At 40.6% G+C, this 25517-nt stretch overlaps 2 protein-coding genes across 3 annotated transcripts in view; both read left to right on the top strand.

The window, feature by feature from the left end:
• cacna2d4a (calcium channel, voltage-dependent, alpha 2/delta subunit 4a) overlaps positions 1 to 7636 on the top strand; it is an 82436-nt gene extending 74800 nt beyond the window's left edge. The window contains exons 32-40 of the mRNA XM_041963602.1: positions 123 to 193; positions 1346 to 1421; positions 1518 to 1570; positions 2753 to 2808; positions 3341 to 3361; positions 3871 to 3991; positions 4783 to 4898; positions 5441 to 5523; positions 5769 to 7636. Coding sequence (XP_041819536.1) covers positions 123 to 193; positions 1346 to 1421; positions 1518 to 1570; positions 2753 to 2808; positions 3341 to 3361; positions 3871 to 3991; positions 4783 to 4898; positions 5441 to 5523; positions 5769 to 5861 — 690 coding nt within the window. The 3' untranslated portion in view covers positions 5862 to 7636. The remainder of the gene's footprint in view (positions 1 to 122; positions 194 to 1345; positions 1422 to 1517; positions 1571 to 2752; positions 2809 to 3340; positions 3362 to 3870; positions 3992 to 4782; positions 4899 to 5440; positions 5524 to 5768) is intronic.
• A 1097-nt stretch (positions 7637 to 8733) lies between these two features.
• Positions 8734 to 25209, top strand: cpsf6 (cleavage and polyadenylation specific factor 6). 2 transcript variants are annotated; one of them, XM_041963506.1, is made up of 11 exons: positions 8734 to 8814; positions 10917 to 11126; positions 11352 to 11455; positions 11779 to 11924; positions 12238 to 12411; positions 14183 to 14290; positions 15449 to 15947; positions 16110 to 16225; positions 16345 to 16498; positions 16831 to 17029; positions 24605 to 25209. In XM_041963506.1, exons 1-10 carry the CDS (start codon positions 8755 to 8757, stop codon positions 17015 to 17017), a joined length of 1758 nt encoding a protein of 585 aa, XP_041819440.1. In that variant the 5' UTR covers positions 8734 to 8754; the 3' UTR covers positions 17018 to 17029; positions 24605 to 25209. The 2 variants fall into 2 exon arrangements, with proteins under 2 accessions (XP_041819440.1, XP_041819441.1); XM_041963507.1 differs by lacking the exon at positions 14183 to 14290.
• The last annotated feature ends 308 nt before the right edge of the window (positions 25210 to 25517 follow it).

Below are 25517 nucleotides of genomic sequence, written 5' to 3'. Positions count from 1 at the left end.
GACACAAAATCACACATGATAAGATAAATTGCTTTTAAACCAATACACAGTATAACCTAGTTGGATGCGGCTTCATCACACATTTCACACTGAGGTGAAAGTGTCTTTCTCTTTTCTTATAGGCGGGACGGTTCTTTGGTGAGATTGATGGATCAGTGATGACCACACTAATCAGAATGGGCATGTTCAAAAGGTAATGTTTGGTGTCATTGCCTGGCTGTTAGCAAAGGACAGGGGGGTCGCTGGGGGTCCTGACAGGGCCTGCAAGAGCTCAAGCATGTTAAACATCATATAAACGTCTCTGATCTAAAATCTCTACGGCATGTAGCTGCAGTGCCCCCACATTGTACATGTTAAGTGCCATGTTGTGCATTCCGGTTGTCTCATGCACATAACAGCATGCATTTGAGTCTGGCTCGTGAATTTGATTACATGTCACACCCCGTGCTGTATCACAAACAGAAGTGGTTGCTGTTGAGTCTTGCCTCGTTTTGTTTTTGGGTCTTCTACACCGAAGCCATGCATTAGTATGCATGTGAAACCCGTAGCCTGGAGGGCATGCTTTACTGTCATTATAGCGACTCAAAAGCTTTATTTTTAATGCTGTATAATGGGAGAGTTTTTGCCCTATGCTGTTCTCTGTATGTGCTGAGGGTTGCTAACTCACCCACCCTTGTATTTGTGGTACAAATATCCCTGCTTTTCCCTTTTGCTGCCCTTTGAGCTTCTTTGACTGCTCTGGATTTTTCTCCCTCTTACTTTTCACCCATCTTTTATGTTTGAAATCTCATGAGTGATGTGCTATTTTTGAACGGCTAAAACATTTCGTCATGCTTCATTTGACACAGGATATTACATAACTGGTTCTGAGCATGCATGGACTTCAGTGGCTGTGCGTATGTGTGTGTGTGTGTATGTGTGTACATTTGCAGTCTGTGAGCTCATGCTTCTGCAAATTTGTGTATTTATGTGTTCTTGTGCTTCTACCTGCGCCAGCACAAGAACCAAATAGACGCAGTGTAGTAAAATAAGACAAAATCAAAATACTGGCTCAATCTCCAGCTAAAAAAAGGAAAATCATTCAAGCACTGAGATGATTTCCTCTCAGGGTTCTTTCTTTTCTAAGTTAAGTCAGGGATCAGGGTTTCTACAGAGGTTAAGCTCAGCTATACTACACTGTGTGTAATCGTCTCTTTGGGGGTCAAGGAATCGATATAAGCTAGTGAAATACTGCCTGAAGAGCAACACAATGTGCTTTTGTGTGTGTGTGTGTGTGTGTGTGTGTGTGTGTGTGTGTGTGTGCGCGTGTGTGTGCATGCGTGCGTGTGTGCGTGTGTTTCTTCAGGGTGTCCTTGTTCGACTACCAGGCCATGTGTAAGATGAACTTGCACTCTGTCAGCAGCGCCCGTCCACTTCTCAGTGTATGTACAGTACGTTCACACTGTATACAGTATTATTAACAGAATGGTCCAATCAGTTCTGCACTAACTATACTTTCTTTCTGTCTATCTCTTCAGCCATTCTATGGTTTGGCTTCAGCCCTCAAGTGGTTCCTCTCCAACTTCCTACTGTAAGTTTTGCTGGGTGGCAACCAGAATATATGTATGTCTGTGTTTCTCTTGCTTGACAACAAAAAATATATATAGTTTGACATTTTGGGAACTACATTTCTTTGCTTTCTTGCCAGGGGTTAGATAAGAAGTTTAATACAGATCTTGTGTCTGTATGGTAAATAAGATGCTTCTGCCAACAGTCAGTTAGTTTAGCGCAGAGCAGTGGTGTACACAGACTTTTTGAAGGGCAGGGGCGTAAAGGAAAAAAAGGGCACATACAGCGCATCCTCGCCACTGAAGAGGGCACTTTAGCACGCGTTTCGGCTCCCAAGAGGGCACTTTAACACGCGTTTTGGCTCCCAGGGGGCACTTTAGCACGTGTTTTGGCTCCCACCGGGCACTTTAGCACGTGTTTTGGCTCCCAGGGGGCACTTTAGCACGCGTTTTGGCTCCCAGGGGGCACTTTAGCATGCGTTTTGGAGTCCGGTTTGTAAACGATGTAAGGAAGATTTATTAAGGTGTTTAAAAAGAGAATTTTAGTAGTCTAGATGTGATGCATGTCCATTTCATTTCTTGACACAATAGACCTAAGTTTGGTTATGTTCAGTAAGCCCTTGTAAAACCACATCATGTAATTTTTGCAGTCTGTGCATGTTTTTTATGGATTAAACAAACCAGGCATAACATGTTAATTAGTGAGCTGTAGAGACGCGAGTAGGTGGATTTTCTTACCTTTGAAAAGAGCCCGGCTGAATTGAGCTGTTTCCCTCTTTTTTCAGTCTTCATGCTAAACTAAGCTAAGCGGCTGCAGATGATAGCTCCTTACTCGTATGAAAGCGAAGAAGTATCATTCCCAAGATGTTGAGCTACTCTGTTGAAGTTATCACCCCAAAAGGGATAATGGGAAGTTCATGAAGGCATGTCTTTTTATAACAGCTTCAGCTTAGTGAGTTCATTAGCTTCAGTAGAAAAAACAGGCTGGTCATCCAGTTAAGAAAGAAAATACGGCTACCAAAGATACCAATTACTGCTGAATAACTTGAGGACCCATTTTAATATTCCCATGACACAACTTTGGGTCCTGGCCCAGTTTCTGAAAGCTGCATGCAATCTGCTTGCAATCTGCTTTGGTCTATAACGATGGGCGCCTAATTGACTCCCTCTCTCTGTCCACTCTCCTCTCCTCTCTCCTTCACAAGGTTTCTCCTGGAGTTTAATATCTGTGGCTTCTGGCACACGGAGCACTTCGCTGACGGTGAGCTCTACAAGAATAAATGGGGCCAGTTAAGGTCAAACTCTGTACATCCTTATGATGAATGTCCCTCAGTGTGTGCTATAATGTATAGTCTGTAAATCATCACAACCTTCAGTATTTGCAGTAATTTGCCTTATAAACCAATTCTTTATAAACCTGTCAAATAAATTCTAAAGGGATCTCAAATTATTTAAATAATGATATAAATGCAGCAAATCTGAGCTAATACTGCTCACCATCAACCCTTCACTCACTCAAAAAAACCTATTACATTTTCATTACATCCCTCTGTGCCACCATTCACCTCAAGCATGTTACAGTAGTTCAATACCAGTTAATACTGTGAGCTGTGCATTGATCACCAGTCTAGAGGTCATTACGGAGTAACAACATTGTGTCCTCTGATCCTCTCACCTCTCATCTGCCTCTGTCTCTCCATCAATCACACGTTCACCATCCTCATTACTCCGCCTGCCAATCATCCACTCTTCCTCTTACTCCACATCGTCATCATCATCGACCCTCCATTCAGCCAAGCCATCTTTCAGCGTGTGTGAGTATCTGTCTGGAGATCAATCCTCTGTAAAACTACCCTTTTTTGAGTTTTGTGTTAGGTGTAGTGTGTGTAGTATGCTTCAAATGTTCGGTGTGTCTGATTATGTAAGTAGCTTTCAGCGGGAACGGGGCAACTGGCACGTTCTTCAAAACAAGAAGTAAAGCTCAGAGCTTAGTGTTACACTGAAGCTAATGTAAATCAGAGGAAGTCAGACAGAAAGCATTGCTCCCATCCAGATGTGGATCTTTCTGCTTTCAAACCCATCAATTTACATGTACACAGGCACCAAATTCAATTTGGCCTAGAGTACACAGCAAGCTAGAGTACCTCTGGTCATGGTAGAAAGAGCAATAAATGCCTGAAGTGTGAAGCACTTAAATAGAACCTGGCGTCCTCCTGTCACACACTCTCAGCCTGTCAATCACCAAAAAAAAGTCTGACTCTTTCACACACACTTATTCTAATTCCTGACCTCAAGACATGACCCACATCTATTTCTCTATTAGCCTCGGCTCATAAGAAGAAAGGGGACATCCTGCAGCCGTGTGACACCGAGTACCCCAGCTTCGTCTACGAGCCGTCAGTCAAAGAGACCAACAGCATTATTAAGTGTGGACGCTGCCAAAAGTAAGCGCACACTCGTGCACACTTATGCACACACAAATCTGCAGTGCAGTCCTCTCTAAGCCCTAGACCAGTCATATTAAATTGTCCTCCCAAAATCCATTTTCAACGGCTTTGCTCTGCTCTGCATACTGAGAGCAGTGTGTGTTTATGCAAGAGTATCAGGAAGAGGGAAATAAGTAGAAAGGAATGGAATTAGACCAGGGTGCATGAGGTGATAGAAAGACTGAGAGGCATGTGGAGAGGAAGAGAGAGAGAGACTGGAAAACTGAGAGAAAGTATTAAGAGGTAAATGAAAAAGCAGAAATGGGGGAGAGTGGGTGACAGAAACACAGAGATGGAAAAACAGTGGGAGGCAAGAGGAGGAGGAAGAGGAGAAAGAGAGGGAAGCATCACAGCATGTGTGTGTGTGTTTGAAAGAGAGAGAGAAAGCTGTGGTTTTGTGGTTGCAGTATTATTTCAGCAGGTTTGTGATCATAGGTTGAGTGTGAACGCCCTCGTGAGGCCAAAAGAGGTATAACACAGCACAAGCATTGCTTAAAGTGATTCATGCTGCCAAGTAAATCTACATTTTTTTTTATTTTTCTACAGAAATAAGTCTATAAATTATTATTTGAAGCATAATGTGAGATTTTTCATGTTATTTTTATCAATGCAATGGTCATCGGGGACATTCAGTCTGCCCTGGCTTGGCACCCCCTACTGGACAAGGCGTTAATGCCATACATAACATGGTTGATTTTGTTGTGCGCACATTTTTACACCTTTTCTATGCATGCGCTTGCGTGTGTCAGGATGTTTGTGGTGCAACAGATACCAGAGAGCAACCTGTTGCTGTTGGTGGTGCAGGCAGACTGCGACTGCTCCAGACAGTACGGACCCATCACCATGGAGCCCAAGGAAGTCAAATATATCCTTTGATATTCTAGTAATGGTGGAGTGTGCTGCTTCATCTCGAGAAACGATCTCGCCATAACACACATGCTAAATTAGATATAGCTAGTATACACAAGTGTACTTTTCACATTTGGCAGGGCAGGTAATATTTCATTGCAGAACTCGTTTTAGTAGCAGAAGAAAAAGTACAATAGAGCTGTATCTTACATTTGTACTATTAAAAGTACAAAGCTCTCAAAAACAAGAAAATATTTTTAAAACAAGTAAAAATATCTAGTCTCAAAAAAGCCAGATGATGTGGACCGACCAACAATCAGGGGTCACTAATGTTGCAAAAAGGACAGAATGTCTTAGCAGCTTCACAACCATGACCATTATAATTGTGTTTTGATTGAGCTTTTCCCCATGCACCATGCTGCCCCCACTCACATTCAGTGTGCCTGCTGTGGTACATTTGTGACATATGTCATTTTCAGTGCAAAACGTTTGTATTAATATTTGAATGAGAATTCGAGAGAAGCCTGTTGCTGTTGTTGCCCCTTGACTCCACTGCACATAATGCCTCGGTGAAGTGTGACAGGATGAGGTCGCAGAAGATTCGCCGACGCCCCGAGTCTTGCCACGCCTACCACCCCCAGGTCAGCTTGATTACCTTACATCATGCAGCAGATGCAGCAATGTTGATTTTTTCATTAACTACATTCTCCTAAAACACACCACCTCTCATTGTCTTGCTACACCAGTTCTGCGCGGCAAATAGTACTTTCTAATTGGGTGATTGTACTGTATATGTGCTGTCAGCTTGATCGCATTGAATTGATATTAAAAGGCTTAAGTTGTGGCAGATAGGCAAAGTGAAATCACTTTCTGTTTGTCCCTGCAGGAGAACGCCAATGACTGTGGAGGAGCTTCTGTTATATCCCTCTCTGCCTCTCTCTTCCTCACCTGCCTCTCCTTATCGGCACTTGTCTCCTGATGATGGGCATCTTGGTTGTTTCTCCCATTCTCGTATAAAGCAGGAGATTGGCATGAAGCAAGAGATGTGCTTGGATACTGGACACCTCAAGTGGATTTCTTTTCTTAAAACGGACCTAATTCTGCACATTTCGCTCACGACAGCCGCAAACTAATCTCTAACAACGGACCTTTGATGTGGTTTTTGAGCATTTATGGGTTGACTGCTGGAAATTATTTCATCTGAACTGAAAACTGCAAAGAAAGCAAGTTAATGGGCTGTTGTTGCCATGGATACTTTTCCATTAGTTACTTTCTCATACACCACTCTGCATCTCAGAATGAAAGGGGACTAAAGAGATGCAGGTGGTAGCCATGACGTGCATTGATAAAAGGGGATTATGAGTCACAGGATGCAAAATGAAAGTCCAGGGGGGGAAGAAATGTGTCACTCATTCCCCGTATCCCACTGAAAGGAATATTGCGGACACACATGCATATTATATATGCAGCTGCAAGCATGCACACCTCGAACACTCCATTATCCTGTATGCTTCATCTACAGACTACATGCTTTTTGAAACACTGAATGAGAGATGGGAGAGAAGGGCTACAGCAATATATGGTAAACATTGTTGTGTAACATCAGTGTTGCTGCTAGAATGTTTTACAAGGTTGTTTGCAATATTAGCTTCTCTGAATCTTCTACAAATCTCTAAGGATGATGGCGCAGTGCCGAGAAAGTAATCAGAATGGAGTTATATATATTCACCCAAGCTTAAGAATATAAAGAGTTCCTTGAGGATCTCATTTTTGAAGTTTTTACATGGATTACATCCCAAAATTGTTTGTTTCTGTGACATATCTTTGAAAAATGTCTGCCTTTCTGTCTTTCTCAGCTGTGTCTTTCTGTGTGTTTGTGCATACTGTATGTTATGTTATGTTATGTTTGTTCTTTTGGTCGGCCATCGCTGCAGAAACTGGAAGGTTCACAGGGTGTAGATCTACAATCAGCATGGATAACACGGCGATGGACTTAAATTCGAAGTATCTTTAGATAATTTTTAAATCACGAAATGCAGTTACATGGTGCATGGTTTATCCCACAAAGGATGCAGTTGCACCAAAATATTAATGTGTCTGGAATTGAAACAAAAGGTCTATTTTAAGATTTCGACGATGCATTCGGAGTCTGTGGTTGTTGGATACTTCACTCAGGCCTCAAGGTCATGCAACCGCTACTTATGACTGGGCATAAACAGCAATGTAATTTTATAAATTCACGATAAAAACAAACAAAAAATAATAATGTAAGCGCTCACTCTGGGAAACAAGGTTGTCATATGGAAAAAACATTCAGTTCTTACCGTGTAAATCTAATTTTGGAAATGTCATACATGTAATTGCAATGTAAATTAACAGTGTAAATCTAACTGCATAGGGTATTTTTGTATATGCTTGTGTTTCATATTTTGAACTTCGGCATTTCATTGTATTTTGGGCTGTGAGTGTCCCTGTAGGTTTTTCTATGGTATTTCTGAATCACCTTACAAAGCATGTGTTCAAGTTGAGCTTACACTCTGATGACAAAATTGCCTGAATTTGCCTGTTTATGTAATAGACTCAAGACATATTATGTGTGGCTGTGCATCATTGCAGTATCATCTGTCTTGCTGAGCTTATGAGTGATTTTATTCATGTCTCTCATTTTTGTTTGTAATTTCCACCATACAATATTCTGTGTGTTGTATGATTGACAAGTGTCCACATTGTATGTTGGTTGACTGAAGCCATGATTTGTACCAATTAAATAAAATTATCCATCTGGTTTTTGTACTCTATTTGTTGCCAGTGTGTGTTCTCTTTTGCTTGTCACTGATTAATATCAGTAATTCTTAGAAAGATACTAATGACTTCTGGTAATCATGTATTATATTAGTCATCCACAAAGCTATTTCAAAAATGATTTTCCAAAATTTTGATGGCTAATTGTGACTGATTTTTTGTCCTTCAGATGGAATTAGGAACGATTATTAAGTATATCAGGACTGTTTTATTCAATTTTCAGATGCTGCAGTAAAATGTAAGTAACAAATGATTCACCTGTAGCATCATCCAGTACAGTTTCTAGGGGATGCTGCCTAATCTGGGCTCCCTAACAGAAAGGTTTGGACCCAGCCCATTTAATGTGAACTGAAGGTAGAAACTTTGAAGTAGTAGGGTAACTTACAGGGTTCTGTCTGTTCCATTCGTGACCACTAACTGTACTCAGGACAACTGCATGGACACAGATGGATGTATTGTGAGAGAGTGCGAAACATTGAGAGGGAACACAAAGTACTGCGAGGTAACGCAACAAACAAATTCTCCCTGTGACCCTAGAGAAAATCATCCCCTCTATTCTGTGGGATTAGAGTGACAATGACAATAAACCTACTCCATTTTGCTTTTAATTTGACATAATCCTCTTTATCTTTCTGATATGATGTAGAGAATATAGGTTATGAAAGGCCATTTCTGTCAGGAAAAAGAAAAAAACAGATTAAAGGTTTGCAAGTATTTTAAAAAAAATGTCAGTAGCCAAGTCAAAATTTAGAAATATGTCAAACATAATGGTTTGACCTACTTGCTACGAGAGAAGTCCAGATTTGACCCATCTACCTCCAAATGATGAGAAATTTAATAACATGTGATCATTTTTCTGTTCCGGGCTAAAATGGGCCTCTTTATTTGGGCTATAGCGCCTAGAATTAAGTTATTTCTCTTAATAGTGTGCTTGTTTGACTGTTGCAATGTGTACAGTGTGTAGTTCGTAAAGTTGACCGGCGGGGGCGCTGGTTTCCGCGCTCTGTCTCATTGTTTGAGGTGCGCTGTTGCTCTACACCGCCGAGCGGACAGCGACGGGCCAGAGGAAAATGGCGGACGGTGTGGATCACATCGACATCTACGCCGACGTAGAGGAGGAATTTAGCCAGGTATTTAACACACATTCAGCACAGTCAGACTAACTGTGCTATTTTGTGTATGTTTGTGGAATCATTTGTTGCTATTATGTTCGAAGAGTGGCGCGCGCTGTTTGTCAAATGAGCTCTGGCATAACGTTAGCGGCCCCGTCTCACCATGCTGCAAGCCTGCATCCTCGCCCACAGTTACGTGATCGAAATATTGCATCTGTGTTGTTGTCGACATTTAACACGGCGTGTGCTGCACCTGGTAAATGGCATGCAATGTGAAACTGTAGATTATTTTTGGGGGGTAAATGCTAAAAATAAGCGCATTTGCATTGTTCAGCATTAACCGTGTCAGGCCTCGGCCTGGCCGCCTGTGGCGGGTAAGCAATCCAAACAAACTTAGCTGCGCTAGCTAGCTAGCGTTAGCTCCTTTTCAGATAACGTTACTCATGTTACATAAGTTACAGTTTAAGTCACTTACGCTGTCAGTCCCTGCAAGCAACCATAAGGTTGAAACGAAATTAACTGATATGCCGTTAGCATGTTTAGTATGAATTGGAAACGTATTTGAGAGAGGCACGAATTGCTTGGCTTTGAGTGTTAGCTTGATTAGCATTAAAGCGTCTGCTGGGTAGATTGTTTTCTTCCTCCACTCACGCCCCTTTGCTTTACAACCCGAAAGGGCCCTATCCGAGTGATCTGAGAGGCCGATAAATTGTAGTTGTAGTTAATTTAGAAACGTCTCCACCAGCATGTTGACGAAACAGCTCTTAAAGTGCGCGTTATGATAACCTACTGTGCACACCCGGGAAGCATTCAGCTGCCGCTCCTGCTTGTAGTTAGGCAGTCGTGCAGCTTTTTCTGCTAGATAAGTTGATTAAATCTGAGGTCAGCAAGGCTGGGGGTTACTGAATTATGCTTCACGGCGTACCATTAAACTAAGAAAATGTCAGTTTATGTGGCCAAAGTTTGTACAAGCCTCACCGGGATTACTTAGAGATACAACGAGATTACGTTGGACAGGAAAAGGGTCGATAAAACCTGTGGAGTCTGCCTGTGGCCAGTTCATGCCGTCCAAACATCACGTATTTAATGAGTACATACTCCCGAAGTACAGGTGGTAGTGTCAGCAATGCTATTAATGCGTCTACACCACAACTGTGATTATCTCAATAACCGGTTCTACCTGCATTGTCTGCAACCTCATCCTGTTAAATGCACGGAAAATATGACTTAAGCGTTCACTTGCCCCAGGCACTTAAAAAAAATCAAGATATGTTCACAGGGTTACACTGACAAAGATTCTGTTTAACCTGTATTAAGGTAATCTGATATGTGAATCAGTGTTTTTAAAAACAAGCATTATACCAGCTCTAATGGATTTAAAGCAATCTAAACAAGATGTTTTGACAAATCCAATCATTTAAAATCTATCTGTGTGAGCAGTAAATCAAAGTTAGTTATACATGTGCATTTATCAGTTGTTGTTTAATCAAATGTTGTTGTTTTTTTTGCTTGTCTACCAAAACACAGAGATTAATACTGGTACATAATTGAGAAACAATTCTTGCTTTTATGTCTATGACTTCTTGCACTATCAACATTAAAGGTCCAGTTTGTAGGATTTTTGGGAGTCTATTGGCAGTAATGGAGTATGATATTCGTGTGTTTTCATGTGAAAAAGAGAATTGAGCTTCTTTCAAACACTGACCGTAGAAAGCACCTTTCACGTTTTTAGCTACCACTGTCGGAGTTTTCAGTTGGTTCCAACCTGCAACCTCATAGCTAGACGCCACTAAATCCTACACACTGGACCTCTGACTTTGCATACAATTAGCTTTGTTGAAGTGATAGATGCAAGTGGCCTTGTGGATAAAAATCTAAATTTTCTCAAATGAAAGACATTTAATGTACATTAGACAAATCATCAGGATTTCATATTACAAAGAAAATTAAAACACAGAAGTATGCTGCTGCTATGTGTTCTGAATATACTGAAAAACCCAAACATTACTGCATCTTTTTGCAGTTTGATACTAAATTTCACAGACTCACACACACTCATAGATGAAGCTGGTGTAATCAGTGTTGCTCATAACGTCACACGTTCGACTGATCTGTTACAGGAGGCCGACTACCCAGTCCACGAGCAGATCGACCTGTATGATGATGTAATATCCCCATCAGCCAACAATGGTGATGCTCCAGAAGACCGTGACTACCTGGACACACTGCCTGCACCAGGTGGCACAGAGGGAGGAAAGAGTGCCCCACCTAACGTGGTGTACACCTACACAGGCAAAAGGATTGCCCTGTACATAGGAAACCTCACATGGGTGGGTATCAGAGAATTCTGTTTGGGCTAAGTTAAGAAATGTACTGAAATAAGATGCAGTTAATAAATAGTAGCAGAATTTTTGTTAACGTAAAGGCAAAGGTAAAGAAGGTTTTCTTGTGCCGTGCGAAGTGTAGACCCATTCATTTACCTGCAAGTTGTAAAACATTACATACTTATTAAACAGTTCAGTGTAAATATACTGATGATGCTGTCTGTTATGCAGTGGACGACAGATGAGGACCTGACAGAAGCCATCCGGTCGATAGGTATCACAGATGTGCTGGAGATCAAATTCTTTGAAAACAGAGCCAATGGCCAGTCAAAGGGGTGAGGTCTTTATTATCTACATGTGACATGATTAGACTAAATCACAGGCTGCTATAGGTTATGTTAATTACTTCTTGGTACATATTGAGTCTAGTGAGTGGAGTCCTATGTGGGATTGGGTATTATGGGTGTTATGGATTATCGCTATAGCAATTGATGGATCTGTAAAACTGTAATACAACATAATGAAAAACACAGGTCATGGAAAGGAATCAGTGTCACAAGAGAGTATAGGAATACAAATGAAAGTGATCAATTTTATTTTCATTCAATTCTTTTTTGCATTAATCTGATTGTGAATGTCCTCTTCATTCATCTGACAGGTTTGCGCTGGTGTGTGTGGGCTCAGAGGCATCATCCAGGAAATTAATGGAGCTGCTGTCAAAGAGGGAGCTCCATGGTCAGAATCCTATCGTCACACCATGCAACAAACAGTCCCTCAGCCAGTTTGAGATGCAATCACGCAAAAGTAAGTAGGACAAGAGGGCACTTGGTATCAGCATATTTTAAAATGTACTCAGCAGTAATTGTCTTGCACGCTTGTCATCATGCTGGTTTAAAGAGGTAGTCTTGAAGAAATTTGCAAATTTTCTGACACATCAGTTGGTCTACTGAAAATGGATACTTGGATTTCATGTAGTCATATGCACACCCAAGGACACATCACATGTATTGCTTCAGTTATTGATCCAGTCATGTGTAAATGTACATGCAGAGCAAACACATTTATTATATATTGCATATTAAATGGAACACTGATTTACTGTTGTCTCGTTTCACAGGTACTCAGTCAGGCCAGATGTCAGGGGAAGGTAAAGCTGGTCCCCCTGGTGCCGGCCCTCGTGGCGGTTTCCCCATGGGACGAGGCAGAGGCAGGTTCCCTGGACCACCTGGCCCTGGAGGAGACCGCTTCCCTGGTCCCGTTGGGCCTGGAGGGCCACCACCGCACTTCCCTGGTTAGTTTGGTAACAAGTGCCAGTAGGACAGCCACAAAGTTGTTGTCCATTCGCTCGGTTAAAAGATAATTTCAAAGGGGCAGAAATCAGATGGAGAGGTTAGTAAGTAGCTTGAATTAATTTGGAAACAGACAACTTTTCACCACCTCCCCAGTGTCTTTTAGTTGTTCATTGTTTATTTACTGTGGCTGTCACAAAGACAACAGGATTGCGTCGCGTTTTCCTCAGAGCCAGCAACTTCCAAAAACACAGGATACTTTGCATTTGTTTCCAAATTCCCATCAAGAAATGATCAACACCACTTTGAAAATGAGAGAGAAGAAAGAAGCATGTTTGCTAAAGCGGCTCAGTGAAATAGTCAGAATTTCATTTGAGAGAATAACAGTTTTAGTATTTCTTCACACAAACAAGTAATTTCAGCAGGGGTTGCTGTCATTGTGGAGGACAGGAGCAGTTCATTCATTTAACTTATAATGGAGACATGAAAGCAGATAGAAACGGTGCTAGTCGGACTGGATCACCAGTCAGCTTTAAATTTCCTGTAAGATCGTACCCGGTGGCAGATACTTGATAGTGAAAGTGAGCCTTAAAGAAAACCAGTCTAAAGGCTGATGGTGTTTTTATTCTATAGCCCTTACATTGTGCAGTCATTTACCTCATAATGATAAATTAAAGACATTGATAAATGTCAATAAAAACATTGTCCATTGCCAGTTTAAGGACTGTTTATGCTCTAGTAGGTCTAATTTTAAACAATATCAGTAATTAAATGAACTCACATGAACTCACAGCCTCTTGTTGAATGTTTCAAGGTGAGTTGCATGGCAGAAAAGATGAGAAATCACAGACAAACCCGCTGAATTTTATTTCCATTGTCACTGAAACAAAGATTTTCCAGTCTCAGCAGTAGAAGCAAAGTCTCGGATGGATGCCGTAGGAATACATACACATCATAAATCACAGTCAGGCCCATCACATGCATATGTGTGGATCAGTTTATTGGGAATCACCGCCGGCGGCGTTTGTGCTTCATCACTTGTTGGGGTTTTACGGGTCAGTGGATTCCTGATCCAGATCCAGTATTGTTATAAGATGCCTTTATATTTTGTATTTCATGTTGACGTTTTCAAGCTTTTGTCATTTATGTGGTGGTTTCTTTTTACAATGAACACAAACATCACAGCGTGACAAGTGCCTTGAAAACTTATAATTACATTAATTGAAATCTGCTTTCTGTCTGGCGGTGCTGCTGTTAGCACAGTCCAGGCTTTGCTACTACTCACACCCGCATGGAACCAGGGCTAGTCTGTTGTAGTGTGTTTCTTGCGAGGGAGCTTTCACCCATTAAATCTCTCCTGGCAGGGATATGTCTTTGCATGTTTCCCTCCCCATCTGGTTTGTTCTTCCTTTGTCCCTCCTCACCTCCAGTTGAACAAATAATCCCTCCCTGGCTGCAATTTTCTGCTCACTGAAACTTCCAACACCATTCCTCGACAAGCAGTTTGCTCAAAGCTTTTCTTGGCCAGCTACCAACCTTAAACTCCTTGCAGATCTTGGATTGGCCACCTTACACACGTAGTGGGAGAGAATGGAGTTGCCAGCTTTTCTCTCTTTTCCATTTTTGCGTCTTTTTCCCTCCATCCCCCCCTTTTCACATCTCTTTCGCTTAGTGGCTGGTGCCCCGTGCTGCTGGGCTGTGACAGGCCTTAAGTTAGTAGAGGGAAGTTTCTGAAGGGAAGAGTTGTGATTGGTTTGCTTTCTTCCCCATTAGGCTCGGGGATGAGACCAGATGTGATTAGGCACCAAGATGGCCCTCTGATGGATATGAGTTTCAATCCCTTCCCGCCGGGGGGCAGGAACGGGAGCTGGCGTGGCAGAGGTGAAACACCTCGATTGATTTGATCGATCGCCTTTTTTATCCTAACCCTCAGCTGTTTGTTGGTAGGAGTTGTGCCACTGAAATGGTCCAGTTGACTGTTTTAAAAACAGCAGAGTTTCTCAGCAAACTCTCTGAATCCCTCAGAACACAGTTCCCATCAAGAACTGTTGACAAGGTCGGAGTAATATTTTAATGCTGTTGCCACTAAAACATTAGAAGCACATGATTTAGAGGTGTGCTTTGTTCTTTTGAGGTCAGGTTAGATCAAAAATTGACAATCGCACAAAATATGTTAAAAAAAACATCCTTAAAGACTGAAGCGGCAGAAACACAAAGACGTTTATGGAGACCATCCTGCATTCTGCCTGCTCCACATTCATACTGCCTAAAGAAAATGAAACTTGTATTAAATCCAGTCAGAATGCATGCAGTACTTCTGTTACCTCTTTGGATCCTCAATCCTTGAAGGAGTTGTCATGGCTCAATGTCAAGAAAACACTTCCCTGTGAATGGTTTCTATAAAATTCTGTCATTCAGTTGCGTGCGAGATTTAAAGCAAAGTATGCCTAATGACAAAGCCTTGCAGTCCCCATTTGCCTTAAATGACATCTCAGGAGTGGCCCTTGCATGGAATAATCTATTTTCTTAGTGCAGTATTTACAGTATTTTGCCAATTTAAAGCAGTGCATCTTCTCAGTTACGCGTTGAGGAGGAAGTATCCAACCCTTAATGTAGGGTCTCTGGTTAAAAACGCCTGCTTGAAACAGTGCTACAAGTGTATCATGATCTGCTCTGTTGCCTTCTGTTTTCGTTTGCAGCATTATTTTTGTGGCCTTCTGACATTCGTTGTTCCCTGTAGCCATGGCTTCCTCTTCCTTACCTGTCTGTGTCATTGTCCCTGCTTTAAACTTCCTTAATAAGTACCTACAGGTAATCTACATTTGAAGGAAGATACTGCAGGATATTAAAATCAGATCAATTAATGGGCCGATGCAGTGTGTTTTATGTTTTAAACCGGTCCAGGTCTTGGCCATTTCACCATCATGCTCAAAAATGTTGGTGAGCTCTACCTGCTATAACGTAGACAAAAGTAAAAGAGTTCACTAGATCTCACGTTGTCTCATACACTTCTGTTTTGTCCCTTGTGCTCTCTTTTAGGTGGGATGCAGGGTCCCCCACGCCCCCCTCCTGGTCCGCCTGGTCCCCCTGGTCCCCCAGGACCTCCACCTCCTGGTCAGGGCCTCCCCCCTCCCCTCGCTGGTCCTCCAAATCGCGGCGACAGGCCTCCTCCCCCTGTTCTCTTCCCTGGCCAGTTTGGCCAGCCTCCAATGGGACCCCTGCCCCCTGGCCCCCCTCCACCAGGTTATGGCCCTCCCCCTGGTCCCCCACCCCCTCAACAGGGCCCGCCACCCCCAGGACCCTTCCCTCCTCGCCCCCCAGGTCCCATTGGGCCTCCCATGGCTTTAGCGCCACCTCCACACATGCCAGGTCCCCCACCGGGTGGACCACCACCAGCACCCCATGTCAACCCTGCATTCTTCCCTCCACCCGGCAACAACAGCATGCCCCCCAACGACAGCCGGGGGCCACCTGGACCAAACGACCCATACGGACGCCCGCCACCATATGAGAGAGGGGACTACGGTCCTGGAGGCCGGTAAGAACAGGAGGCAGGAATGGAGGTGGAACAAATAGTTGATAATTTACATTCGCAACTGTGTCTTTGTTGAAGCTAGTTTGCACTGGTTGCAAAGATAAGTGTCTATTTTAACTAACATAGCACATGCCATGACCCTTGTGTGTTTGTGTGTGTCTGTAGGGAGATGGAGGCGTCCCGGACGCCTCTAAGCGAGGCAGAGTTTGAGGAGATCATGAACAGGAACAGAGCCATCTCCTCCAGCGCCATATCCAGAGCAGTGTCTGACGCCAGTGCAGGTAATGTACACACTAATACAGGATACATACTATACAAGTATGAATTTATTGTGGGTGTGATCATAAGACAAAAACTGGGAGCCAATTAAAGCAAACTTGCAACCTTGTGCTCTCTTTAGCTGACTATGGCAGCGCCATAGAGACCTTGGTGACCGCCATCAGTCTAATTAAGCAGTCCAAAGTGTCAGCAGATGACCGCTGTAAGGTCCTCATCAGTTCGCTGCAGGACTGTCTTCACGGCATTGAGTCAAAGAGCTATGGTTCAGCCTCCAGGTAAGACTTAATTTAGTGAAGTAGCCATTTAATGTGACACTGAAGCTGTTTTACGGTCTTTACTAGAAAGATATTTAAGATGTCTTGTCAGAGTGTTTTGGAACTAGCCTAATGGAGAAAGAGATGAGTGATGTGAAGATGTGTGTTGACTATTAGCCTCCCATTTGATATGGTTAAGCCTGCTTTTTTGTATTTTCTAGCCAACATTTTAATGTAATTATGATATAGCTAAATAATGTCTTCCAAATGGGAATTGGCCCTAGAGGATCTAGTGTTTGAGACCTTGAAACCCTGGTACACGGTCCAGTGATACTCCTCTATGCATCTGCCAGGCGAGAGCGCTCCAGGGAACGAGACCACAGCCGTTCCAGAGAAAAGAGCAGACGGCACAAGTCTCGCAGTCGCGACCGGCATGAAGACTATTACCGAGAACGCAGCCGGGAGCGGGACCGCCATCGCGAGAGGGACCGCGATCGAGACCGTGAGAGAGAGAGGGAGAGGGAGTACCGACACCGCTAGATGACAAGGGAGGTGAGTCCAACATTTCCCATTTTAATTAGCTTCTGTCATATGCTCTGTCTTCTTCATCACTGCATTTGTCTTAAACCTGAGTGAGCCAGTCTAGTTCTGGCTCAAATAACCAGTCACATGGCAGAGGAAGAAAACTCCAGTGTTGAGTTTCAAAGTCTTCTTCGATTGCTCACCTCCTCTCTTTTTCTTTGGGACTTCAGTTTGGCTCTCGACTAAAATTTGTTGTCAGGCTACAGAGGGTGTGGTTGTGTATTATCACTCAAAACAGTATCAAAGAAATGTTGTCTTTGTATTCTGCATAGGAAAGAAAGGGCTTTTGATTGTGTCAAAACCTTTTAAACATCAAATGGGGTATAGAATGTATTAAGTGTTCATGTAAAATAATAATTGAGGAAGGAGAGACGAGGTAAACAAGGAAAAGACTTTTAAAACTCAATCCGTTGGCTTCAGGTAGGTGTAAGGTAAGTTTGGTTTCCTAAAAAATTCATAATTAGTGATAACAGTCCCGTTTTTGTCTATTTGGTCTGTCAAATAATGTGTGTGATACACACTTAATATTTTCCCCATGCTGCTTTACACGGAGGTTTGTAAGAGTTGTATCTGTGCTGTGGTTCTCCCCAAATCATAAAATACACTGACAGTAACTGGAAATGGACTTTGTGGATGCATTGTTACTTTTTGGTCTACATGCCTCTGAGGCTGGTAATTTGCAAAAAAAAAAATGACAGCCAGACAAATTTCAAAAATAAAACGAATGAACTTAGATACGCTACCAACCTGCTGTTTGGCTGTGGTGGGTAATGTTATTTACTTTGCCTTTTAGGCAGTTCAGAGACTCTGCAGATTAGAGCTGGGTATTAAAATAATGTTCAGTCCAGATACCTCGACTTTGACACTGTCTGTCGAATTACACTTTTTTCAACGCAAATTACATAAAATCAAGAAAAATAAGATAATATGGGACAGTTACTCACTTCTCACCTGGGAGCAGCTGGAGAAAACATTTTTTTACACTGCATATTTCAGTCAACCTTGATTACTCAAACATTTTAGTTTCTTCACTAAAATTAAAATGTGACGAGTATCTATACAGTATTGGACTATATTTAAAAAATACAAATACGCAGAAATATAAATGTACGGTCTAGTGACCTTTGTGACATTGAGAAATAGTGGCCGAGTGAGACGTCTTACATTTGCTGTGCTAAAGAGCAGCTAGCCTGGGCTACCGTTGTGGTGAGGAGAACATTTGGTGAACAAGACTCACTTATGAGCAGATGCAAGTTAGATGCAATGGCTAGCTAACAAGCAGCACAAAGTTTGCTTGGTTATCTGTGCAGACAAAAACTGGTGGTTAAAAAAAAAAAAAAAGCCCTGTAGCTAGGTGTCATGTAATGTTTTTTTTTCCTTACATGCACCTACTACATGTTATGTTACACAGCCAATCACCAGAATGACCAGGTCACACTACAAGCATGCTGCATGCTTATTGGCTCACTGATTCTGATGAGATTTACTCATTAGGTATCAAAATTTGGTGAAAGCATTTTTTGAGTATTATAATTTGGTTAGTGCCATAAAGTTATAAAAATTGAGTACCCAGCTCTACTGTAGATACACATTTTGTTAAACATCTGTTTGGCTCAGAAAATTTTGGTTTTACCAGCAGCTCTGGCCAGTGGACCAAAAAATATTGGGAATTTTTCTGGCTTGAATATCACGGTTCAGTGCCGCCATTTCTTTACATGTGAGTTTCAGCTAATCGAAGTGTATTGTGACTGCTGAGTTGGTTTGTCAGTGTGCTTGTAATAACAGTTCCTTCACTGATTGGCTTCACTGGTTTCAGATGTCAAAGTATTTTTTACAGTATTTAGTCCAGATCTAGCATTTTGTGTGGTCTGTTTGTTCAGATTGGATTGTATTTTTAGAAAAAAAAATCTACACTTTGTTAAATGTTGCATTCACAGTAATGTTGTATACATATTACCATTTCAGTTTAAAAGTTGAATATATATCATTGTCGTGTTATGATTACGAGAAGGTGAAAATTTCAATCAAAACGTGTCTATCTGATGATTTTTGGACACAAAACTTTGACGATGTGATTGTGCCATATTTGCATGTCAGTAATACTGCCTGACATTTTACTTTTTGAAACTGAATGTTTTGCAGCCTCGTGTTGCTCATGTTTGAACCATTGTACCTCACTTTAAAATGCTGAGGTGAAGTGAAAAAAAAATGACACCTTTTGACAACATGTTCCGGCAAAATAGATGTTAGCGTGATGTCGAAATGTTGGTGCCCTTAGTCCACATAACGTCACATCATTTTTGTGGGAAGAATATTCTGCTTGGATTGATCAGTGGCTTTGAATCGAATTATTTGCAATTTGTCAATTATCCAAATTGATAAGGATTATTGGCAAGAGTAAATTACATGTTAACATGGAATTATAAATTGGGAAATCAGAAGCTAAGCTCAGAAAATCAGTGTTTCATATCTTAAGTTTTGTGCCTTTCACCAGGCCATCATTTAATTTTCTGCTTGATTGAGTCAAGGAAATCTGAAGGAAATACAATGACAATAATATTCAATATATTATGAAATGTGCCCAATAAATAAACTCTTATAATGTCAATTCAGCAAATGTCATGATTATATGCTAATTGTTATTTGACATTGATACACAGCAGAAATTTGCGTTTCAATATTTGGTTTTTGTGTGACTCTTGCATGAACACTGAAATGATTATGCGTTCAGGCTGCAGATTTTTTTTAAATGATAAGTCATCCTGGGTTGGCGATCATGCAAGAATTTCTGAGCATTTTGGCTCATAGCATTATGTGTTTTTCTAGCTTTTGTTAGTCATGTTCAGTCATGCTATGGATGGGTAGTAGATTAATTTATATGAAACCTTTTGACACCAGCTTGTACAAAACTAATATCCACATTATTGTGTGTTGTCTAAATTGTATGAGGTAAATGTTGTTTAGGCTAATTTTCTCAGACTCGCAGGTGCTTTTCATGGATTCTCGATTTTAGGGTCTCACAAAAGTTCAAAAGTTGTTATCTTTGTGGGAAGATGCTTTGTTGCCTTGCGCCACTTGCATGTTGAACAACAATTTGTAAAGTATTGGAACTGCAGTTGAAATATCTGGTTTGAGCGGTATTGTGTCGTTCTGATGTCCTTTGCTGCCAGAGCACTACGATGTCCGAGGTGTTGCTTATTCCCCATTACTTATCGAGCAGAGTCTTAACAGGCTACAAGGAGCCTTCAGCATCTCTGTACAGTTCCACATCACCCCAAATAATATCTCTCATAATTTTAAATGAGCACTCAGCGGTTGCAACTGATCATGCAATGTATATTTGCTTATCTACGTATGAAATTCTACAATGGTAGTGTTGAAAATATATGGAATTATTTTTCAGTATTTTTTATTTTTTTAAATATTTTTTATTGTTATTGAAAATATTCTGCTTAAGTATTGTTAATGCAAAACATTGAATTTTATGTATTAGTGTTATTAATAAAATATTGAATTCTACTGCATTAGTGCCATTAAAAAATTTTGAGTTCAACTGTATTAGTGTTATTAAAAGAAATATTCTTCCATGTTAGTGTTATTAAAAGGAAAACTGAACTCTATTAGTTTCACAAAGTATTGAATTTTACGAGCTATAGTGTTAATAAAAAATATTGAATTCTAACAACCATGATATTTTCTGAGACGGATATGACCATGAAAAATATCATACCGTTGCAACCATACACTCTTTACACTTTGTTTAGTTGCACTTATGTGCTACATACATTTGACACATTATTTATATGTGCACTTCTTCAGAAGTGTCTTAATTTCTCTCACACTGAGAAGTATTAAATGGGGTGGTTTTGCTTGTGGAGATGCTGAATTCTTACAGCAGGCAAACCTATGAACGAACAGAATGTAACCTGGTAACTGTCTCAGTGATCTGACATGTGATACACATAGTGTAGAGTTGTGCTACATTTTTAGTTTATCCAATATCTGTTCCACCCAACTGTCCTACACAAAAGGTTTTACTGAAACTTAAGAATTTGTGTCCACTGGGAACCTCTTTACAAAAATTAACTTTTTTAAAAATTTTGCAAAGTATATTTTTAAAGTTTCCTTTAATTTTTTGAACAGAATTTGCACATTCTCAGCTGTTCTCAGTGGCTGCATTTCAAAAGCATTGCCACAGCAGTGACTGCTGTTTCCTCAAACAAACGTCATCTCTGTTACATAAGAGATCCCCAGTGGGCACAAGGCCTGATAACTTTTGGTAATATGTAGATGCCAAAAATGCAGTTGTTGGGTATATTTTTACCCAAATGTTTCTTACAGTACAAATGACATGACTAAAGCGCAAAATCCGCCTTTACATTCAGTTTATTTTAGAGCATCGTAATCAGGAGAAAACAGACTACATTTACATGCACGATAATTTTCCACTATTATTCCGAACATGACAATATTCTGAATTTGATACAGGTCATTAGAAAGAGCATATTCCACTTGGATATTCCGAATTAAGCCTTATTCCGAAGGGAGAAATACACCTACTTTTAAACATAAAAGACTTGGATATCAACAGGTTTTTGAATATGTGCTAATACCACAATGCTGACCTGTATAAGAAAGTGGTTGAATAAACGTAATACATTAGTCGGCTGTGCAGCTGCATGTAATTACCTTTCATTAGCCATGAAAACAGCTTGGCAGGAATATTATCTTTTTCGGAATAAGGACAGAAACCAGAGTGTATTGTGCATGTAAACGTAGTCACTTGCTAATATTCTTGATAGTAGTAAACCTATTTGTTGTGTCCACAGATATTCTTAAACACTGTTTTATCTGTTCATATTGCCATGGGGGAATGTACACTGAAATTACGTTTTTATGCTATCTCTTCAGTCTGTCTGTAGGTGTGTATTTGTGTGTTGGGGATCACAGCCCTAATGTCCTTTTTCAACCAAGCACACTATTTGCTCATGTTAAACCAGGGTCAAACAGAGTTAAGCTACAGGTCAGCGATTAGCATTCATGCTCATTTAAACCACAGGGAGGAAATAGGATTTATACTTGAACATATGTGACTCTTCAAGACGGCACAAGGCACAAGTTACAGTTTTCACTTCATTTGGCTCAGTTAAAGTGATTGAAGACATTTGTAATTTTTTAATTTTGTTTAGTTTGACTGTGTTGTGAGTAGAATTGTAAAAAGTGTAAATCTTATTCAACAAACCTTTCTAAAGACATGGTGATTAATGACAAGGTGACACCCACAGGCTTACCACAATGTCCAAATGTAATCTGCAAAAAGCATGATTTTTAAAATGGTAAGTATCATCTCAGGCTGGTTTGTCGAGGGCTTTACTGCAGATGAACAAGTTAGAGATCTGAGAGTATTTCATGGACTGCTTGACCCTGGTTTGACTCGTATATGGCATATTTTATAATATGGCAAAAGATTTGTTAGTGTGATATATGGATGTAATTTGACAACTGACAAACGTTCAGTCATGCCCATTCCCACTTGTATTGGTGTTATAGTCCCCATAAATAATGAGTGACAGGGATTGCCATTTGACCACTGTGTTGTGTAAAATATTGTTCTTGTCAGCCGAACTGTGTTAATCTGTAGCCGTGCACCATGTAAAACAAAATCCCTTCTACAGCATTTGCAGTAAAATATGCAGTTTCAATATGCATTTGAATCTTTTCTACCATGTAAAGCCATCTGTTCTCCTATGACATGCCTGTCAGTAAGGCCTTTTTTGGTGCAGATATCAGTTCTAAATCACCCTGTAAACTCACCCTGTAAAGCAGAACCTCGTGCTATCAAGGCTTAAATTTGGTTAAAGGTCAATAGGAATACTTAGCAAATTTGAAATTCCTCTCTGTATCAGAATTTAACATCCCTGTTAAGAGGTGCTTGACCATAGTTGACTAATTGACAATTGCTGCCTCAATTTATAATTATGATGAAGAGGTTACCTTTCCTGTACCTTGCATGCTGGACTTTGTCTTAATTATAAGTATTAAATACTGCAGCTTATTCACTGGCATGATTCTAATAAGACCAGAAAAGGGTGTACTAAATCACATTTTTTTTACAAAAAAAAAAAAAAACTGTTACAAAAAAGAAAAGAAAAAAGTCACTGGAATTGTGGCAAATTATCACTTGTTGTGCAAGAGTCAGATTCGTGCCTTTCTCTTCGTACTGTTGTGTTTTGACATACGGCCCTTTTTTTGTCCTTTCTGTGTCTTTTACTCCTCTATTGGTCAATTTCCTGAAAAATTGGTTGTGTTGCAGCCAATCATGCACTGTTTCTGTGATATGTGTCACAGTGGTTAAAGGTGTCACTTAGTTTTTAGCTCTGTATCTACCATTAACAGTTGGTTAGAAGGAACAGTATGAATGACAAACATAGGGTCCATTTTGCTATGGTTGCAAGAATTGGTGAACACAGGAAAAAAAATCTTTTGATTTTTAGTCAGTTTGTTAAAATGAAATTACCAATGACCCATATCTTCAATAATAACAATCGTAGAAGTTTTATTATTATCTTATATTTAACAAATCACAGAAAGGGGAGAAGGCAAGTCTTATAGAAAACCACTGTTGATTGGACATTTGCATTCCAGTAGTTTGCACCCCTCACATTGATAGGTTGATTTCCGGTGATAGATATGGTCATCCTGTCTTAACAGCACAGTGTAACATGTAATTTTTCGTTCCTCAAATATATAGATGCTACATTTAGTGCAGAACTAGCCAGGTGCACACTGTATGACTTAGGGATTAATTTAAGATTTCCACAATTAGAAGATGAGTCTAGTTCAACCCAGCAAAGCTTTGCCTTTGGATTCTATAAATATTTTCCCTCGTGTCCATCCCTGAATTTTGAATTCAGTGTACGCTGTAGATAATTATGTAACAAAAATGTCCAACTTCACTGTCCTGAGTCTTTGAATATACATTTCAATATGTCAATATGGATGTCAATTCTTGTCTGTCAAAAGAGCTACATGTAAGGTGCAAGCATTTATGTGGGAATTTACTTCACACGCACATAAACAGTTTCAAACCTAACAGTGATAAATCGCATTTAGGCATCGACTTGACTCAATACTGTTATATTTTCTGATGTGTGTACAGACTGATAGATTTCAAATTTGCTTCTTTCCTGTTAAAGTTTGCATGACATGATTCACTGTGTCTGTGCCGGGGCTGGAGGCAATACACAGGCAACTGAGCATTCAGAGAAGCAAGTTAATTCCCCTAATAGAGAATTCTGCCATTTACATGCCTCACTTACAGAGACTTTTGAATTCCTGACCACACACCCCTTGTCTGCAAAAATGTTCATTAAGTGGACTGGACTCCCAACCTTGTGGCTCAAAGTGAATGGTGAATTGAATCCAGCCCTGGTGTGCGCCATGTTTGTGTAGTCTATAGAGGTTTAACGGTGAGGGAAGGGGGAAAGTGTTCACTGTTGGGCTGCCTCGAAACCAAACTCCACCCTTCGTTTTGACACCTTTCAGCTAACGAGGATCAAGGATGGATGGAAGGAAAGGGAGGACGAATTTCAGTGCGCCACCACCTCCCCACCCTGCATGACCGGACAGGATTACAACCACCACCTATTCCTCCACCCCTCCATCTCTCCTCTCCTCTCCGTCTCCACCCATCCTTCTCTCTGTCTTTTCATCTTGTCTGCCTGACTAAGAGCAGTGGATGGAAGACCCTGACCTGTGTAAGGCTATGTTCTCTAAACATCTATACCCATGGTAACTAAAGATGAAAGAAAAGAAACTTTCCAAACAGCTCTTTTATTTTTATGATCTTTTATTTGACATGAAGATGACTACGCGTGATGCTTTTTTCGCAAAGAAACAATAAAGTAGCCCACACAATCCCTGACTAGAAGACACAAATGTTACATCCTATTTTTTATTTTTCCTTGGCTCGCTGTTCTGTGTACATTCAGTTTAGAGATCTGTTTTTATAGGGTGCATATTTGATGTTTTCTCCCCACCCCTCCCTCTCATTCTCATTTATTCTGTTCATGGTTAGTATGTTTGTAAATGTCTTTCTGCTTTTGATTAAAAACTAGATGGTGTTGTAATAAAAAATGTTTACTGAGGTACTCGATGCATTTGGTGAATTCCTCTACATGTTTAGCTCATTTATATTAAATGTATATTTTGGACTGCAAGCTGTTTTTCATATTGAATTTCTCTACATTTAGAGAATATTTTTAGCTGTAGTAGCAAGCAGCCTTATGTTTTAGAAAATAGAACCCTGTTGGTCTTTTTTTATTTTATTTTGTTATTATTCAAATGGATGAAACATTTACAAGGTAAGACATATTCAATGAATGTAATTTTTTGTTAGTGTGCATGCATGGGTTGATGTGTTGAAGGTCCACATGCACATGCACATTAGATAACACAC

This window comes from Chelmon rostratus, chromosome 22 (genome assembly GCF_017976325.1).
Source record: "Chelmon rostratus isolate fCheRos1 chromosome 22, fCheRos1.pri, whole genome shotgun sequence".
NCBI lineage: Eukaryota > Metazoa > Chordata > Actinopteri > Chaetodontiformes > Chaetodontidae > Chelmon > Chelmon rostratus.
This window is presented reverse-complemented; position numbering and strand designations above follow the sequence as displayed.

Coding starts and splice junctions, on each gene's coding strand:
- cpsf6 (XM_041963506.1), top strand. CDS start 8,755: ATGGCGGACGGTGTGGATCACATCGACATCTACGCCGACGTAGAGGAG. Junction 15,948..16,109: donor GACTACGGTCCTGGAGGCCG/GTAAGAACAGGA, acceptor GTGTGTCTGTAG/GGAGATGGAGGCGTCCCGGA. Junction 16,499..16,830: donor AGCTATGGTTCAGCCTCCAG/GTAAGACTTAAT, acceptor TGCATCTGCCAG/GCGAGAGCGCTCCAGGGAAC.